A 21,182-nucleotide genomic window follows, 5' to 3' on the forward strand; every position below is an offset into this window, starting at 1 on the left:
TTTGTATAGGTAAACCGGCAGATGCCTATACACCTGCGAAAGATGCCTTTGCTGACGTGTCTTTGTTCGATGACTGTGAGACACGCTAGGGAAAATTGTGGAAAATACTCCACATCCCTAATTTCATAATACATGAATCGACGTGGAAAAGCCATGTTGTTTACGGTAAAGCTACTGCGTGATACATGGAAAGAGTCAATATTTTACCTTTTGTGACGGCTAATATTTTCAACACAAATTTTTCAGTAAAATATCCATTTCCAGAAAATGCACTGCTTATGAATATCTGAACACCTAAGCGGCTTTGATTTATTGAAGGCATAAAAAATCAATCTGATTCTGAAACACGACTTTGATTGTAGAATGAATAATTTATATGGGCACGTTCAGCAATGTCCTTCATTTGACAGGAGATGCAGTTTCGCCTGTGCGGGGTTCCCGCTGAATAGGCAACCTAAGTCATGTAGTAGGGCGTTTCATCGCGCATAAAATTGATTTATCAGTTATTTATAGACTTCGTCGCACAAAGAAATGCATAAATACGAGTAGCTCATACATTTAAAAAATAATGCAGGGTCAAGGCGACAGTAATAACAGGGTCTTTTGTAGGGAAATGGCGGAAATTGAGTTTAATATTGGCTTTTGATTTCTTAGACAAAGAATTTAAATCATTCATTTCAACAAGTTTTCAAATAAATCGAACAGGCAGTGTAGTGTATTGAAGAATCTTTAGGATCACGCTTAGAAGCAATCAGAAGAAAACCTTTGTTGGGTTTTAAAAGCACCTTTTCTACCTGCATAATTATATTGCTAAGGAGATGAAAACATTGCGACATGTTATGTTAATTAGGGTGCGGTCGCAAACATATTGTTCTTCAGGATAAAATTAATCAATACATCCCCAACACCTTGAGCAATGTCACATTATTAATAGTAGCAAGTTGAATAATATCATCTTTCAGGATTCACCTTGACCATATTAAATTGTACCCACACACGAACTACGCAGAGTCGTGATTTGAGTGTTTTCAGCATTTCTTCATAGAATGTTATTTTGTGTCAATTTTGCAATCTTTGTTTTGTCCTATCAACGATAGGCAGCACAGTTTCAGCACTTTGATACTGTGGTTTCAGTATCGCTTGTGTTTTACCTTAGTTGATAAGTTTGGTTTCACAAATTACACAACTGATAGTAAGTTGGAAGATCTAAACTTTGCATTGTTTGACTTCATAGAAAAGATTATTGATAAACAGATTTGTTTGCACGCTATAAGTACAGTAGAATCTCGATTATCCGGATATACGATTATCAGAACTCATTCTTCACGGTTCTAATTACCGATTTAGTCTAGTGTACCCATCAAAAGGGCAAGGCGGCGCCACCGTAACACGATATGGACGTCGTCTTGGTTCATTGTTAAAAGAAATAGATTTATCCAATAGTCTAAAATATGATGTATTGAAAACCCTTTCTATTGTAAAAAGTTAATTATTGTATGATTTTACTTGAAATCGATTATCCGGATTTTCGATTATACGGAATACCTATTGATCCGGATAATCGGGATTCTACTGTAGTCACAATTTTATTTAACTGTCGTGAATTACATTCACAACTTAATTGCAATGACTCACTCTTCAACATAAAAAAGTGTGTCAAACTGTTAATTTCAACATTAATTATAATGAGATTTAAAGCGCGTGCTTTTGACCCTCACTCACGTTATTATTTATAAAATTTGATAATTTGAAACTCCTAGCGAAATTATGAGTTTTCACGTTTTCCACTTATCATGTGCATCTATCAGTCCTCAGGCAGAGCAAAAAAGAGCCATTTCTTTACTAAAATGTTTTCTTTATATTTTAATTTGAATCTTGTATTTTAATGTTTTGTAAAATTATATCTAAAACATTTAATTTTAAAAAACATTAGATAGGTATCACAAAATAGCAATTCATTGATAGCATGTGGTTAACGTAACCACATCATAATTGTAACTATGGATTTTACGTTTAATTAAATAATGAAAAGATAAAGTCATAAAAACTTGCTGTGACAAAATAAAACTTAAAACACCGAAAGTGCGAGTCATATCTGTGTCCAAGGGGTCCCGTACCTATATCTTTTGAACATTTTAATACATGATTTTGGCGTAAAAATTAAGGAATATTCCCTTTACTTTGTTTATCGCCAGGAATAGACAATACTGATAGACAATCACGTGAGTGATCATATTGGTTCCGAACTTCCGATTTCGAAAAGTTATTACAGAACCCTAAAACATGCAAGTAATTTAAAACTTCTACAATCATGTTACATGATTAATAAAACAACGTCTTCCGTATTGTAAACGTTGTGAAGTACATTTTTAATTTGATCAGGTTTTCGTTTCGAAACGATTTGGCACCTTCATTAACTAATTAAATGGCAGTGCTCGTAATGGCGCACACAGGGAAAGTCACATTACTGGTACTGCTTGTGTTGATTTTTTTAAATCGAAAACAAAGACAATGGGAGATCCATCTCTTCCATCAATGCATGTGGTTGACCAGGATTCAGGAAGGAATGAATGACAGGGAAGAATCAGAATATCTGGTCATTTGTCATTAGGTAATAATTAAGAGCTTTAATTTGACAAATATACAAGTTTTTTTATAATGAGCTTACTCTGCTCTAATATACATTTCCACTATAAACTAAAATACGATTTACGATATTTTTTGGAAAACCCTTGCGAATATTTTAAAAACATTTTTACCTGATCGAGATGTTAATGAAACCGGTCCTCGGCGCAAATTTTTACGCCAAATGTCCTACACGGCATTTTTTAAGTCTTGGGTGATAACTTATTGACCAGTAAAAAAAACGGAAAATTTATTTTACTATGCAACTCTATTATGTGAAGAAATAGTTTACTGTTTCGGAGTTTACTGTTGTACTTCCAAAAATTACGTAAATAAAATAAAAATAATATCATGTACTAAAAATAAACTTACAATAATTTGTGAATATCAAGTACTACAGTAAATGACTGACTGGCTGACTTAGATGTAACATGTAAAATTGAAAGGGAATTTGTTTAGGTATGGATATTGTTGAGATTACATAGTATGACTTGGCTATTGTTTAAAATTACAATAATGTAGATACAAAGGTACTGGCGACTGAACATACAGGGCCATTCAACTGCAGAATTACAAAATAATAAGTACTTTAAAAATATACCAAACGGTCAACATAGAAATCAATGTGGGAGGCCTATGTTCAGCAGTGGACGTCCTATGGCTGAAATGATGATGATGATGGACTTCAAAAATACCAACCTCAGCCCCAGTCCGGTCTTCTCTTTGAACAGCAACGGAGTGGTGAATCCGTTCTTCTGCAGGTAGGAAATGGTGATGTCCGTTCCATGCATCTCCAGTACAGCACCGGTGTGTTCAAAGCGGGGACTCTCCAGCTTGTCAGCAAGAGAGAAGCCCCGGCCACCTTCCACTTCATCGTCTCCGAGAGCCCACTCATCGGAATAAAGTTTACGTTGCTTGCGTTCACGCTGGCAAAAAAACAATTAACTTAGTGCCTTTGTTAGAAAATAAGTTTTTTTTTATTTTAAATTGAATTTACATTTTTAATCTGTTCCTGCTCATGATTACTTTATTGTGATGAAATAGTTAAAGTAGGTACTGGGCCATTATGGCCACAAATGGCTAGAAACAGAGAAGCATGGAGATCATTGGAGGAGGCCTATATCCAAGGACAAACTGGAGATGAGTGCAACTCTGTAAAATGAAATGTTAATGTTGTAAAATACCTTGTAATCCAGTAAATAAAGGCTTATATTATATTATTAGGTAGGCCTACTCAAATGTTACAGAGATGAGAGAGATGATAAGCTAGTAACTGTGTATGTAGAAGATATTATTTATGATCGTTTTTGATGAAAACAAAACATTTTTTACAAAAAAAATATTATTATTTCATTTTACATAGTAATTAAATTTTTTATGGATTCAGCCTATTAAATGTTACTGTAAATTGCTATGAGTTCTTTAAAAATGAGTAAAAAGCAGCAGATAAGTGTTTCATTTATATTTATCTAATCATGATAGTGCAACAGACAAAATAATCATAGTATTTTTGCTATTTGCCTATTTTGTCTAGTCAGAGCTGATTATTTGTTAAGAGTGAAAGAATTTTAGTCTGAATTACGAAAAACTTACAGATAGACTTTCTCTTTTCCGAGGTTTTGCTCTATCGTTTTTTACTAAAAATCAGCCTCTTTTTATTTTTCCTGTATCATTCATGACTATTGCAATTTTGTGTAGGTTATTATGACAAGGCCATTGAAATAGAAACATAAACTTAACAATAAAAATAAACTTCGGTTTATGAATGTTTTTAACGAGTAGAACAAAGGGAAGTAAGTATTTAAGTGTATGGAAGTGGAATTAGTGTGAAAAATTAGCAATCAATATGCCAATATGTTTTGTGCGATCTACTCTCGGCCGACATTGAGTAATTGTTCGGCGGGACGGAAGATTAGACGAGTAATAAAGTAGATTAGGAACGAGCCCGACGTGTGGTGGCACCGCGCAAGCTCGCGGCCGCCTGTCCGACACTCGGCCGCGGGAGGGATACGCCTTCGTCGCTTCCCTACCAGAAGCAGAAATCATGCCCTGCAAACATCGCAGCGCGCAACTCTACGGACTAAGTCCGAATTTCCAAAGTCGCTATAACACAATATTGCGATCTCTGTAACTATTATAGATTTTAACACCTCCTCGCATGCGCGACTGCATACGGCCGCCGCGTTTAAACTCGGTCGCGAGCAGCGTGATCGCAAAAAACCGAGTCCGATGACCCTCAATGATGATCATCACACCTGATATCATAGCCATCATAGGAACACCTAATTTAATCTCAAAAGTTTCGTAAATCGATACACGATGCAGCGATGCACCATTTCATGTTTACGTGATCCCAGATAAAGCCACCATGGCGTCACCCGGGACTAAATACGTAAAAAATTAACAATAAACACTCACCAGTTGCCTTGGAACTTGTTTTTTTGTATTCGGCAGTGTTTCCGACATGTTTACGATAGTCAGAAACACCGCACCACGAATTTAACACTATTTTACGTAAATATTTTACACAGAGCACAAGAAAAAGAAACGCAATCCACCATTTGCAACAGTCGACACTGCTGCCAACACTGCGGCGAGCAATCACTCCGGAAATTTACTTGATGTTGGTACTCCGTAAAGCGCCCTATTGGTTTATTTATGAAACACAATGGCGCGAGTGTTTAAAACATCGCAAAACCTATTTTGCCATTGATGAAAATTAATACATGATAATTTGATTAAGTTAAATGATAAATTGGGCTTGTACTGTCTAAAAATAAATAATTGTGATTCAAAGTAGTAATAAGACTTGGATAGATTATAATAATGATAACAACACGCAAACACGGTAGAGCGTCGTCATTGCATGGCATTTTCCGACAAAGGAAGTGTGAGGACATTTAAAACGGGATGGATATCACGGACTGATTTTTAATTCTGTTATTTATTTAGTTTTTTGTTTTGTATTTTATTATAAATGTTAATATTATACTGGGTGAAATTGACATTTTCGGTATCCTTTTAAAAGTAATACTCTACTCATGACCTACATTCCCTAACTAAAACTCAATCCAACGAGTTATGGTGGCCATACACGTTAGGGTTTGCATGATGGTTACGACCGTACATGCTTAACCGACAGGTATAACCGAGTTATCTATAGCACATACACGTTAGGGTTTGCATGCACAATCTAAATTTATTTAACTCAAAGGTGACTGACTGACTGACATAGTGATCTATCAACGCACAGCCCAAACCTAGCAGTAACATTAAGATTTCTTGCAACAGGGAGAACACATGAGTGTCTTCAATATTCACCACCTTTCACTGCCACAGACTATAGGAGACTGAGAGAAAACTGTGCATGCAAGCATGAGCGGGCGCACACACGCTCGGTTATGCATGTGCGCAAACATAACCGAGCGGCAAAAATATCTTTTTTGATATTCGTTAGGTTGCATGTACACGCACCAATAACTGTACAGTTTTATAACATACACGCTAGGGTTTGCATGTCGGTTAAGCATGTACGGTCAAAACCATCATGCAAACCCTAACGTGTATGGCCACCATTAGATGGCAAAATCGTAGGGCAAAATTAAACCTTGATAAATCGTTTAAACACTTGTTATGGACATACTAATACAAATAAATAAAAATGATTAATTGATTGATAAACGACTTATTTTTTTTGTCTGATGAATGCCCTAAATTGATGAGGAGAGTGGTGTGATGACTTTAATTTAACCTAGGACCATTATTAAAAAAAAAAACGTTTATCTAAAAAAAATTATGATCACCCTCAAAATTCTCTTAATAATAACTAATTAAGGGATATGCTTGGTCTATTTTGGTATCTTTGGCAGTGTTTAACAAAGCACAAAATATCAAAGCACAAAGGCTCTATCTTTCGACATAATGCAAATACCTGCATATTTAAAAAAACTTAGTTAGGTACCTAATACTACTTATAATTATTATTTTTTCTAAAAATGTATTCCTGGTAGGTAGGTACCTATCTTTTAAATCATCAATCACTTATTTGAATTATGATGTAATTATCCTTAAGTTAAATTAAGTTCAATACTACATCTAAGATCTTTTGCTCAGCATTTTGAGCAGGCGTTTTGAGTTATAAGAATGTTCGTTCTTTTGTTTTAAATGTTATTGTTTATGGAATAAATGACTATGAGCTATGAGTATGACAAAATTTTAATTATAATAAACTTTGAATTATATAGCTTGTCAGAAATCACTCTCCCAAACAAACTGTAACAGCTGATTGATTAGTTTAATACACTAGGTTATTAAAGGCATCAAGTAGATACTTTGATTTCTTAGACTGACTGGACTAGTAACCGAACCTGGAGATTTTTCAAGTTTATTGAAGCTGCCACTACGCCATTGGGTTTTCAATATCCAACATGTGTTACGATGGTCGAATACATTTTATCTCATACAAACCCTTAAAATTGGATCAAAGATGGCCCATCGACTGGTCTGGTGATCTCTGATGCTGCAGTTGCGGGATCGAATCTCGTCGAGAGCTATAATGTGTTAAGCACGAAATAGGTACATTGCTATTCATGTTTGTTTATCTAAATTGTGTAATTCCATTCCTTATCCAGTTACTACTAGCCCCTCAAAATTATTGATATGGATTTTTTTAAAGATATTTATAAGTTAAAATTATATTAAAGTATCTGTTTTGTTCATCATTTCGTATGGCAGTGCCCTCCTCATCCCTCATTCATCAAAAAGTGCTAAAGCAGGTTATACAAGAAAAAAACAAAGAACACAAATAATATTAATTTATAGCACACAATTTCTCGTTTAATTCTTATAAAAACCTACACAAAATTTACATAGAAGTGATAGGCAATTGTGTACAATAGTCTTATGCTTTAATTACGTTTTAAATAAACTTAATTTCCAATTCTTAACAGTAAAATAAAATCTGAAATGAGTAAAATTGATTTTATAAAATTTTAACATACCTACTTACTTAATTTTCTTATTTCTTATTATCACAAATGTAAATTATCCTTAGGTCCAAACTAATCACAATGTCTCAATGTAATCCTATAGTATTTCAAAACCGGATCTTCGATCAGGTATTCGCTGTCCACCACACCTTGTTCCTCCAAAAACTCAGTATGACCCCTCAACCAGTCCAAATACAGCCTTAGATATCTGTCCGCAGGGTCCAAATCTGTGTGTCCCAAGCAGAATATCCTATAGGCATCCTCTCCGTATTTCCCTATACCGCATAAGTCACTGGCCCGACGCCATCTTGACGAAACAAACTGATAACTAAGTTTCCAAATCATGTGACCTCTTTTCCTTAAGCCCAGATTTTCAAAAAACCGTTCCAAAGATGACGGAGTATCTTCTAACACGTGATAAGGAGTTGGATACTGTTCAAAGAAACTTATCATCAAGGGCCTAGCGCACTTTCCAGAAGTTTTGTTAAGGAATATGGTTGCCACTAACATTGCCCAAGGATTGGCCGAGAAGTCTTCTTCGATGACGTTATGTGGCGATTGGGGAATTTCTCTTGGGGTTATATTAAAAAATGGTTGCACTTGAATTGGTTTGTGGTCTTCTATTGACAGCTGGGATAGACTTAAATCCGAATCGGAGTCTATGGAACACTGGCTGAGATCTTGTGATGAATCCAAATTTTCCGTTGTCGAGGGAATTTTCAAGGGGCTCCTTGATGACAAGATTGAAGTAGCTGGCTGGAAAAAACGACTGATGCAGTTTTCTGTCTCTGCCATTTGTTCTGAAAAAGTAAAACTTCATGTTAATGATTCTATGTATTTTGTTTTGAGTATGTATAGATTTTCATTTTGGAGTTTTTTTTTTATATTAAAGTTAGTCCTATATCTGCCTACGCACCTTTACTTTACAGCTGAATAAATAGCAAAAAAATGCTTTTAAAATATTATTTATGTTAATATAGGCGACTGATTAATAAATGTGGTCGTAATGCAAATAGAAATACAATTTTCTATTAATGATGATGTAATAGAAAGAATCGTATGAGATCTCAAACATTCGCAATGCCTGTGTGTATCACTTCATAGATAGCCTGGGAAGCAAAAACTAAATTATTTAAAAGCGATATTATATCCATATTTATTTAGCTACAGTACAAAAAGCGAACATAATACTGGCATTCTCTACCAGCTAACCGTTATTATCTACTAAATAATAGATAAGAGGATAATACAAGGCTGCTAATTAGCACCATTGCATCGTTCTTTTTAATCTTGGGATTTTGTAACAGGTAGAGTTTTGAATAACGTTTGAGTAACGTTACTTCCATCATGTTACAATAACGATAATAACAAAGGTAATGTTACATTGATGTCTGTCAGTAACTTAACCTTATCAGTAGTTATCGGTGATATTCAGCACATATTTAGTCAGGGGCGTCTCTACTGCCGATTAGCCGTATAAATAATTCGGGGCCCCTAGGGCCGAATTAACCATTAAGCAGAGTAAGCAACTGCCTAGGGGCTACGCATAGGTCTTATTCACGGAGCCCTTTCTATTCAAAAAAAATTGGAAATAATAATAATGATCTACATCAAGATTACCTGGTGTATTTAGCTAAATTCTCGAGCATTTCTACTTGACAAGCGATGTTCAACTGTCACGACACGACATGTGACCACCTCCATTCCAAATGCAGGCAAACTAGGTGGTCTGCTAGGTCGCTCTTGAGGCCTCTGCGTCAACTGCGGGATAAGACATTAATTTATTTAATTAATTAAGGCACATCAACAGATCACAAATCATGGTTTAAACATGCGTATGATAAGAATATTTTATTTTATAAGTTGTGTTAAAATGTTTTATACGAGCTGTTTCGAAAATGGGAAAATTTATGTAGGTAAGTCTAAGTACGTTTACAGACAGAGCCCACAACTTCGTGGAAATGAAATAGGTCGTATTCCGTTCTAAAAACAAGACCTCTCAAAGCTAATTTTCAGGACCTACCTTGTTTAACTTATTTAGGTTACAAGTAAGGTAAAGTTAGATATTTTTGTATAGTGGACGATCAGTGGTGGACTGTCCTTGATGATTATAGATAAATATGATAATATAACACAGGTATAATGAGGATACTAGATGCATTATTACAAGCTATCATTCACGTAAGCCATGTCAAGGAAAAAATTGATACGTAGGTAAGCATAATAAAAAGCTAATAACTACTTAACTAAGATAATAGATGATTTTCGGGTTTTACTAAACTAAGTAGTCTTGGATTTTACAAACAGACGCTCATTTATAGGCAATAGATAAGTTTTTGCCGAACAAAAATTAACAGCTAGGACGTACCTAACACCCAAATATAAGATGGAAATAAGGTATTATTCGGAATTAATGTTAATAGCAGCAAAAACAAGTCCGATAAACATAATATTACTGAGAATAGTTTCGTGATGGACGCCCACTATTCTGCCCACGCTTTGATTATCGCCAATTATAGCTTTTGGAAAAACAAAATAAGTATAAGTGTTGAATCGGGAAGCAAAGTTCAATACTTCAGTACCTATTTATAATTACGTTAACGGTGAGCAGATTAAAATCGAACTCTATTTTGGACAATAGGTTAGTTTCCTAAAAAATTTTTTGTAGTCCGTCAATTTTAATATAAAAAAATATTGGACATGTATATTTTTAATTGTCAATCAAACAAATAATTACAGAGTTATAGTGCGTTGAAGTTCCGCGCGACGTCACAAAGTGCTGTACTTTTACGCACTCACTGACGTCACGGGCCTTTTTTTAGAACTTTGGCACGCTTTATTTTTTTACATTTTCATTAGTTTTAAAAAGTGAAAAATACGTGTCGAGTAGTTTTTGACAAGCTAACTGACGGACTAATTAAAACTCTTGCTTTTTTACCCAGGAAACATCCTTATTTGAATGATGTTTTCATCAATACTATTTGTTGAGCTATGTTTTATTAAACTATGAAAACTATTGATGTTCCGGTGGATCCGGCGGTTGCCTCCTAGAGAAAGAAGTCTTTTTCGCTTCTGTGAGACAAGAGAAGTTCTGTGGGGCAGGAAAGTTCTTGAGTGGCGACCACGAGCCGGAAGACGTAGCGTGGGCAGGCCTCCCACTAGGTGGACCGACGATTTGGTGAGGGTCGCGGGAGGTGCCTGGATGCGAGGCGGCGCAGGACTGGTCTTTGTGGAAATCCTTGGGGGAGGCCTTTGTCCAGCAGTGGACGTCTTTCGGCTGAAACGAACGAACGAACGAGACAATGAGAGTACCTTTTTATTATTATTAGGCCTTTGTAACTTTGTCTAGGAGAGCTATCAATTAAATTCTTTGTGAGTTCCTAAGCTAGGTCTCCGATGGGATTACTCTAACCTCACCAGTAGTTTCATTGGCGACCTACAGCATCTGGCAATGCAGGAGTTGTAGTATATTGGGAAAGAGAGTTGGAAATTGGACTCCTTTTCACGGGACTTTTTCCTGTTTATATTTTCATTTAGTTTTATATTATTTCCGAGACAAAAGCTTAATAATATACAGTGTTTATTTATCCTTACTACGTAGTAAAAATGTTATTATTACTGTTATGACCGGCGAATCTTAGCAAAAAAACCAGTTCCACGAAACGCATACGATTAAGGAGTAAACTTTAAATTCTTAGTAGTCGATAGAGACTTGATAAACATAGCAAAAAATATCATAACAATAACTTCATTACGTCAGATCAAGCAGCGTAATAATTAGACGAAACTTCATTATACAAAATAAATGACAACAATGTTAAGGTTTCAACAAAAGCCGAGTTTTAGATGTAATGATTAAGCTGGTATTTATACACACGTAATACTTATACAGCTATTGTCTTTTTATGGGTCATTCCACAAAAATGTGTCAACTCTTAGTCCCCGCCACATTTCACTTGGTATATTAAATAATATTGTATTCCAAAATTGTTAAGTAACAGCTCGAAATGTGTTTTATTCATTAACCATATATATTTTAAGAACTATTTTTATAACATCTTAAATCCCTTAAAAATTACCCAAAACGTCATTCCCTAGGCATGTCCGTACTCCGAAAGTTTGTGTTTCGGCACCCATATTTTTAGAAACATCTACTTAATCCTTTGTTTTAATTGAGGAACTATCTATTTAATCGTACGTTACACCAATTCTATTAATATTTTGCGGTTTCAATAAACAATAAATTGATTTTCTTAAGTTTAAAAAATGTCCACAATTTTTATCGTCATTCCCTCGTCACGCACTGATTTTATAATTTTGCGCTTTAATATGTATGTAGAGTGAATGACATTTAGTTGAGTTTAAAGTACGATACGAAGTTATCCTCAGACCATACTGGCTTTGCGGTAGCCGATTTTTGAATTAGTGCAAACGCGCCAGTTGTTGCCGAAACATAATGTTGATCCAGTCACTACGTCAGTCCCTAGTTGAGTAGCTTTATTGATTATAATAGGAAATTGTATATAATTTAATAGTATTTATGTGTGGTTTTTCGGTCATTTTCGGCACATCGTATTAAACATCTTATAATATAAAGTTAATCTGCATTTGTGTTGAGTTTTACTCCAAATCGTCAGTCCCTAGTCATCAGGCCCTAGCTTTTAATGGTGCAAGGGACAAACGTATACAGGGTGTCCCAAAAACAATGGATAACCCTGTAACCATCGATAGGCCTCGCCATGGTCTCCTTAACGTCCAATTTTGACCCCAGTAAAAATATCACCGTTTTCAAGATTTTTAAGTTTTTGTGCATTTTTAGAAAATTGCCACTTGCGATTACTTTTTCTCATGCCATTTCTACAAATGAGGATACTTTTCAATCTAGTTTTTTTCTTATCACAAGGGATAGTTGTGCTATCAAAAGAAAAGATTAAAGTTCAACAAACTAGTTTAAAGGTAAGGAAATTTTAAGAAATTGCAGAGAAGAAGGAAACATTAATTCGTTGTCTTGCACTTTTGATCAGCCATCGTGTAAAAAAAATGTAGGAAGACCATCGTGCCCATTACCTTAAAAACTTCCTTGGTTAATTGAAATTCTAAAAAGGTATCACAAGCTTATGTATTCTGTATTATTTTTATCTTATGGCTACTTGAATAGCAACTAGTATGAAAACTGCAAAAATGAGTTTTTCTCGTAATAGTTAAACTAGGACTGCATAGTGGCATTAAATACAAATGGATAATTTTTAGCGTAGGAATTTAAATAAAGCAACATTTTATCATCATCATCATCATCATTTCAGCCATAGGACGTCCTCTGCTGAACATAGGCCTGTACCCCAATGATTTTTATAATGACCGCTTGGTAGCGGCCTGCATCCAGCACCTTCCTGCTTCTCTTTATGAGGTCGTCGGTCCACTTTGTAGGTGGACGTCCTACGATGGGCTTTTCGGTACGTAGCCTCCACTTGAACCTGTTGCCCCATTGGCCGTCAGTTCTGCGTTTTTGTAATTACTTAATTTTTGTTTTAAACCTTATAATAGACAGATACCCGTGATAATACACAGCTCGGAAACGTGGATTTTTCGCACAGAGTGCTATGGAAGGGACTATGCTCGGGTTTCTTTATGAAACCGTATCAGAAATTAGGAGATCCGTAAACGAACTAAAGTCGCTGACATAGCCCGACGGATCAGCAAGCTGAAGTGGCAATGGGCAGAGCACAGTAGTTCGCAGAACTGAGGCAGCAGGGTTCAAGTGGAGGCTACGTACAAGAAAGCGCATCGTAGGACATCCACCTACAAAGTGGACCGACGACCTCATAAAGGGAAGCAGGAAGGTGCTGGATGCAGGCCGCTAAAAAGCGGTTATTATGAAAATCATTGGGGTACAGGCCTATGTTCAGCAGTGGACGTCCTATGGCTGAAATGATGATGATGATGATGATAAAATGTTGCTTTATTTAAATTCCTACGCTAAAAATTATCCATTTGTATTTAATGCCACTATGCAGTCCTAGTTTAACTAAGGTAAACGGCTACTAGTTCGTGATAGTACGTAAGTTTTTTTTCTAGCTCAAATAATAAGCAAATGGAATATAATTTATAAAAATTCTTCATTACTACAAAAACTCTATTATTTAAGCTATCTAAAAAACCAAGTACCAACATTGTGACGCCAAAAATGAGAGCAATACGAAGCTTCAAACTCTCAGAGAGCCAAAAACATCCGTGCGGCTTGCAAAGGTCGCTCTCACCGTAAGGTTAGCGCTCCAACTTCTTAAGCTTATAAAAAGGCGAAGGAACGTCCATTTAAATAAAACTTGTAATAGTGGTTTCATGTGTTCCTTGACAATTGATTTGGCTTAGAAAAAAGTTATATGAAAACGTAACATTCCTTTAAAATTGCGATTAATTGACTCACGAAATAGCGTACATATTATTTTTCGGGTGTCCCCTATTTCGTGACACTACCGATTCAAGGATATTATGGATAACATTTTGATGCCTGGTTTTTAAATAATTATTTATGATAATTTAAATGTAAGTTATGAAACAAATAATGCATTTATTTAAGTTTCTCATGATCTAAATTCGGTGTATGTTTCGTTCACTAGAATTTATATGACACGAGTTTGAAGTTCACATAAATGACCAATTTTAGGATAAATTAGCATAAGTAGTACCAGCATAATTTTGGTTTTATTTCGATTTGTTTTATTTATCTTTGTTTATTTGTATTGTATATGGGATAGATAATAGTTAATTGACACATTTTGACAATAATCCATGAATTTTACTTGGGGAATATGGAATAATCAGTATCACGAAACAAGGAACCGTATTATTGTTACTTTTTTCCAAGTTCGTGATATATAAATGTATGGTGTTAGGTACTTTTATGACACATACCATCAAAGAAATCGACATATTTTTTAGTTTTTAATGCTTACCTACCTAAGAAATTAATTACTTACTTTTTATTATGAGTCATTGGCGTATCTGGGGCTATTTTCAGGGGGGGGGGCTACCCTCACTTGAAACAGCTCCAGGGGTGGGATTATGGGGAGAAGGGGGGTATCCCCCCCCCCCCTCCTCATAATCCCACCCCTAGCATCTAATGGCTTGTGTTAATATTTTCACATACTTATCGTTACAAATAACAAATCAAAATTTTATGGGTACGAAGGGGGGGAGGGTAAGTTCCCCCCCCCACATTACTAATGGTCATATAATTGCGCGATATTTTCACATATCGCTAGAAATAACAAATCAAAATTTTATGGGTACGAAGGGAGGGTGGGGGGGGGTGTAAAGTTTACCCCACCCCCTCCCTTCGTACCCATAAAATTTACATACGTACCCTACATTTCTAATGGTTATATAAATATTTTTACATATTGTTAGAATTAACAAATCAGCTAGACTCACATTATTTCTTATGAATATTTCAGGTAAGTAATATTGTCAATTTCACACAATTATTTTATTCTAAATTTATATTAACGTTTTTAAATTTATTAAACCCTTAATCATTATTAAAATATCCTAACTGGATGCATAAAACCTTATCCCGAAATAGGGGACATGAGTTCACGAACTTAGAAACAGAGCAAAATTTTGTCACGAAACAGGATCCAAACAAGAGGTCCGCAGAACAATTAATATAAAAAAAAGTTCAAACTATATAACTATAAATTATGTATTAACTTACTGTCAAAAGACCAAAGTTTAGCATACAAAAGCTTTCATACTGATATCATGCTTGGTTATTTTTAAATAAAATGTTAAAGTCTTAAGAGCCTTAATATACCGAAGTAGGGGGCACTTACCTTATTACGAGCAAAACTCATTTTTGCAGTTTTCATACTAGTTGCTATTTAAGTAGCCATAAGATAAAAATAAGGGTGCGTGACAGTTTATATAAGTTTATATGATATAAATTCATTTCAATAACGTTCATATTGTATAATAAACGTATGTTATAATAACACTTGATATAATTTTTTAACATATAATGTTTACTTCATATAATAAATCATTTCTAATAATATCATTTCAGATACCAATCACAACGCATAAAGACATTTGATAATATAAACCTTACTTAATCTAAGACTCATTTGATGTAATTTTGTTTAATATAAATATTATTTCACATAACCATTACTTGTAATAAATATTATTTGTTATACTCTTTAATTGATATAATTTCTGATAGATATAACTTTAAGTATGTTCTTCTTTAGCTTGACTTATAAATGACTTTAGTGACAAAAACGAATCGCCGTAAAACCGACTCCACGTAGTCTTGTCTGCCCTACCCCTAGAGTGTAATTTAGAAGCGCGTAGGCACGGAGGGGCGAGGCGGCCCGCGGGCTGAGGAGCAGATGCCTGCATGCCTGCTTGCTTGCTTGCTTGACTGCTTGCTTGCTTGCTTGCTTGCTTGCCTGCTTGCTTGCTTGCTTGCTTGCTTGTCTGTTTGCTAGCTTGCTTGCCTGCATGCTAGCTTGCTTGCTAGCTTGCTTGCTTGCTGCATGCAATGCTTATTATAACAAATGAACTTTATATAAAATTATTATTGTTATATGAGTTAAGTTTTATAGGATAAGAATTTTATCTCATTTGATTGTTCGACATTTTATTTTTATATGATTTGAATGTTATTTGTTTTAAATAGTATACATTGTAAGTTTTATAGAAAATATTCATTATATCAAACCATTTTATATCAGTTAATAGTTATTTGTCTTAAAATTATTCGTTTTAAAATTATATTATTCGTTTATTATAGTAAATAATTATTATATTAAACGATTTTATATAATTTGATGTTATATCCTCTAAGTATTATATGATATGTAGTTATATCATACATTACACACCCTAAAAATAATACAGAATACATAGGCTTGTGATACCTTTTTAGAATCTCAATTAACCAAGAAAGTTTTTAAGGTAATGGGCACGATGGTCTTCCTACATTTTCTTTACACGATGGCTGATCAAAAGTGCAAGATAACGAATTAATGTTTCCTTCTTCTCTGCAATTTCTTAAAATATCCATACCTTTAAACTAGTTTGTTGAACTGTAATCTTTTCTTTTGATAGCCCAACTATCCCTTGTGATAAGGAAAAAAACTAGATTGAAAAGTATCCTCATTTGTAGAAATGGCATGAGAAAAAGTAATCGCAAGTGGCAATTTTCTAAAAATGCACAAAAACTTAAAAATCTTGAAAACGGTGATATTATTACTGGGGTCAAAATTGGACGTTAGGGAGACCATGGCGAGGCCTATCGATGGTTACAGGGTTATCCATTGTTTTTGGGACACCCTGTATAGTAGGGAATGACGTTTATTATAAAGTAATAATAACAAAACAACTATAACATGTTATATTAACTTATATATAAATGTTAAGGTTATAAGTTTTATACTTTATTAAAAGTCATAAAGGAGTAATGTACTATGAAGAAATAGAAAATTATGATTTCTCCTAAAATAAAGCATAAAGTGACTGGCCCTGATATTAAATAATTAATAAATAAACTATAATTTAGACTAATAAAGTATTCAAAAGCATCTTAAAAAAGTTTGGGACAAAATGACGTCGAAAATATACAGATTTTTGTGGAATGACCCTTATAGAGACCCAAGGAGTAACTAAATAAATTGCAAAATACTTTATTAGTGCTATTAAACCTACCTACGAGTAGATACCATGAAGTGACTGACAAGTCAAATCAAAGGACCATTATTAGATTTATGAAGGAGAAAAATAGGCTTTCTAAACTTATTTAATGAGCAGAATAACTCTACATTCATTAAAAATAATTGATCAATTATATTTTATATCTTGTTTTTACAATTGAACTTGTAGAACAAAACGAGGAAAATTTTCTAATAAGGCCTTTATTAAAGTGCTACACCAAAGAATAACAAACAGTTTCTTCTATGTAAGTAAGTAGGTACTACCTACTTGGAGCTAACGTACAAGAATCCTCGGACTTAGGGTTGCTAAATTGGTCTGATACATGGATGTCATCTGATTGGGTCGGGCAAGCAAAAGGTTTGTCTATTTCTTTTTCCAAAATATTCAACAATCCTCGTAATATTTCAACAAAACCTTATAACATAATCTTGGATGACTCTCTATGTTTATTGATGAAAACATGACAGCCCTACATAAGACGCTGAAGTGTTCAACTAAGGAGCTATACTTAGGTACTTGTAAGTTTGTAACGTATGAAGGCTGCGCACTTTGAACTATGATTTGGCAAGATCAAGTTATCTTTAGTCCTATCTTTTTTGTAATAAAACTAGTTTCCGTGTTTTGTAGCATACACTTTGAACCAGACAGTAGGTAGATGGTTTTGCATTGTTTATTTAGTACTTTGTTGGTGAAGAGTTACAACTTACATAAATTCTTATCTTTGCTGATACATTAAACAATTTTGCCGTATGGGACCGTATCGGTTTACATTGCCGCTGATTCAAATAAAGAATTAAAAATACAAAACCTTTTTTTTCCTTCCAAAAATAATGTTGTCTAACTTGTCTATAACTTTAAAAAAATTGGCATGAGATTCCAAAAACACTACATACTCGTATCTCTTAACTAAGTAGCAAGCCAAAATGAAATTTGTAAATAGAAAAACAAATTTATTTTAAAGGACACCTAAAATTATTAAGACGACACTCAAGCAGAAAAATTCGTGCCTTTCCATTGATGTAGAGTCAAAGTCAAGTGTATGTTGCTTCAAGTAACTTATAAATATTACAAAATATTGATATTCCACTCATCCATGATTGAACTTGGAAGGAGTTTTGAGTGATGTTTCATAGATATGGCCTTAGATCTTGCGGCCATGCTAAAATTGTAAGCCTCGGGCATTTTCAGTTACCAAGAGTACTATGAAACATCTGCTGCAGCTGCAATAGAAAACACCTACCTAAGTACTTACAAACGACAGCACATCTTGCTAAACACTGTAGCATCTTATGTAGACGAAATAGGAGCTAATTTGCAACAAAATGTATGTATAGTCTGATTTGCTGTCGTCTGTATCTGTATCAGACGTTAATTTTAGTCCACTATTGTCCATTGTTCCGATCTTCCGCGTTTATAAGCGTTCGATTAATCGATTCGATCGCGTGCTAAACTCTAGATGCTTTACATCTCTCGTAGATGTCGCGGCGATTTCAGTGATGTAAGTGTTGCCGATTTTCCGATATAATTTCCGGTTTTAAATATAGTAGAAATTAAAAAAAGCACGCTTTACAGACTTGCAGTATGGTTTTGTCTCTACCTGGTTTAAAAATTCTGCGAATTACGATTTTCCGAGCTCTTTACAGCCACACTGTTTTAAATGCTTTACATCTCTCGTAGATGTCGCGGCGATGTTAGTGATTTAAGTGTTGCCGATTTTCCGATATAATTTCCGGTTTTGAATATAGTAGAAATTAAAAAAAAGCACGCTTTACAGACTTGCAGCATGGTTTTGTCTCTACCTGGTTTAAAAATTCTGCGAATTACGATTTTCCGAGCTTTTTACAGCCACTTTCAAGTTGACAGTGCCAACTGCTGTGAGAAAATATTCACCAGCATTACTTAGCAGGTCTTTTGAGAAACTATGAAACAAATAATTGACAAAGAGTAGAATTTTGTCACTGGGTTCAAACAGAAAATGGTTCTCTATTATCCGTCATTCGTTCCATAAATCTTCCGGTATACTACTGCCGATTTTGGAAGACGATTGTACCGGTATCTTGACCTCACTTTCGCAACACTAGCTGCTAGTTTGCAAGTTTATTGCCACCGGCCGCTCCGAGGCGGCAGCACGCACGTCCCGCGCGTCGAAAATCGAGAAATAAAACGCACCGTGTCGATCGACTCGATTTAAACATTCGATTCACTGGCACCGGTCGAGTTTTGAAAGAAAACACTGTTTACAAAACGTTTCCATGGTTGTGTGACGATATCCAGTTGCTTGCTCGTGTAAGTGAACTTGATTCTTCGGTTTCTGGAAGGCCAAGGAATACTTGTGGTGCATGCTGTACCGGATGCACTGAGCTATGCAGTGTGCCGGCTTTCACGGTGAGTTTATTACGTGTAACTCATAATAAATTTTAGATCTAGGTACTGGAACTTTCTTTAATGGGGTTTGGTTCGAACTACATTCAACTGAAATGTATGAAAATTGTATGAGCTTCGGATTGTTTACACGTAAAATCATTGGTTTGCAAATGCATTTGGTTGCATTTTGAGTTACATAGCTACGTATTGCGAGTCTGAGCATAGCAACAGTTATCAACTCCAAAAGCCCTGCCATATACTTGATTCTGAGAGTGAATTTATACTGATTAGCAAATTGGAATGGCCTTTGTAACCTAATGTTAAGGTTCTAAAGAAAGATTCTCAAATGGATCTCTCCAAAAGGGTTAGAAAAGTTATTAAATCGAGTCGTGACCAAATAATATTCAAAATAACTTTACACAAACTATACTTCTTTCGACACAATGTTACATTGATTAGCGAACCTTCAGACAAAATACACTATTCACAACCATAAAAAAGCTTCTCGGAAAATAGTCATGAAGATTTTCACGACAATTAAGCCACGTAATTGGCATACCTATTTTCAGACCGACTGTGACGTTCATATACCTTAACATGCCACTATAACATGTAAAATATTCTATACTCGTAGTTAAATGAAACATAACTTTACTTACATGCTAACTTGAGGAAAATTTCAAATAAGTCGCTTGGTTATTCCCAACTTAGCATTCCTGTGTAGCCAGCAGGATCTATGCACCCTTATGATTTTAAATAGACCCCACATCAATTTGATCTTTATGCTGTGAAGATACGGCTGAAAACCGATGAAAATTTTCCTAAGCCCAGCTCAGAGCTGGTTTCCACCTGTGTATCCAGGATCTTTAGCTTGAGAACACCATTGAATGTTGTGTAAGTTCTGTGGCAAATCTGCTTTGGTACCCGCAACGGACAAATCGGAAAAATACGAGGAATTTGACGTCCAGGATCTAACAAACTAGAAATTTTAATCGATTCCAAAACAACTCTATTTAATCGCATCGCTCCGAGTCATATTTCATTCACAACTTGATCTGGCTATGTTTAAATAAAATTATGTAAATATATAGTTGGAAGTCATAATAACAGAATGTTATTAATACGCGGCATTCGTACGTCTTGACGTATTCATAAAGTTTACGGATTTAGAAGTCTAATTATTATAATAACTAACTACTATTTATTCTCAGATTATTTCATACTGAGAAAACAACCGACTATTCAATAAACCCAGAGTATTATTTTGAGCTCTAGTCTTTGTGCCTTTAGAGCCTAAGAATGCTATTAATAAACTATGCAAAGCTTGTTTTGCTACTAGATAACGGATAGGCATACTTATACACTATAGGGGAATATAACCTGTTACAGTCGTTACAAATATGGCCAGACACGCTAATAAACCTTAAAAATATTTTTTTTATTACCTACTTCCTAGATCCTACGCAAACACTACTAATCTACTATCTAACC

General features: G+C 34.8%; 2 protein-coding genes across 2 annotated transcripts in view; one reads left to right on the forward strand and one right to left on the reverse strand.

The window, feature by feature from the left end:
- The window catches only part of LOC135082311 (jmjC domain-containing histone demethylation protein 1), a 40,408-nt gene extending 35,213 nt beyond the window's left edge, over positions 1 to 5,195 (reverse strand). The window contains exons 1-2 of the mRNA XM_063977103.1: positions 5,044 to 5,195; positions 3,325 to 3,551 (exon numbers count right to left, since the gene is read on the reverse strand). Of these exons, the coding sequence (XP_063833173.1) occupies positions 3,325 to 3,551; positions 5,044 to 5,091 (275 nt within the window). The 5' untranslated portion in view covers positions 5,092 to 5,195. The remainder of the gene's footprint in view (positions 1 to 3,324; positions 3,552 to 5,043) is intronic.
- The window catches only part of LOC135082466 (LIM/homeobox protein Lhx5), a 369,539-nt gene that overhangs the window by 212,265 nt on the left and 136,092 nt on the right, over positions 1 to 21,182 (forward strand). The gene's annotated exons all lie outside the window — the stretch shown is intronic.

This window comes from Ostrinia nubilalis, chromosome 21 (assembly GCF_963855985.1).
Source record: "Ostrinia nubilalis chromosome 21, ilOstNubi1.1, whole genome shotgun sequence".
Classification (NCBI taxonomy): domain Eukaryota; kingdom Metazoa; phylum Arthropoda; class Insecta; order Lepidoptera; family Crambidae; genus Ostrinia; species Ostrinia nubilalis.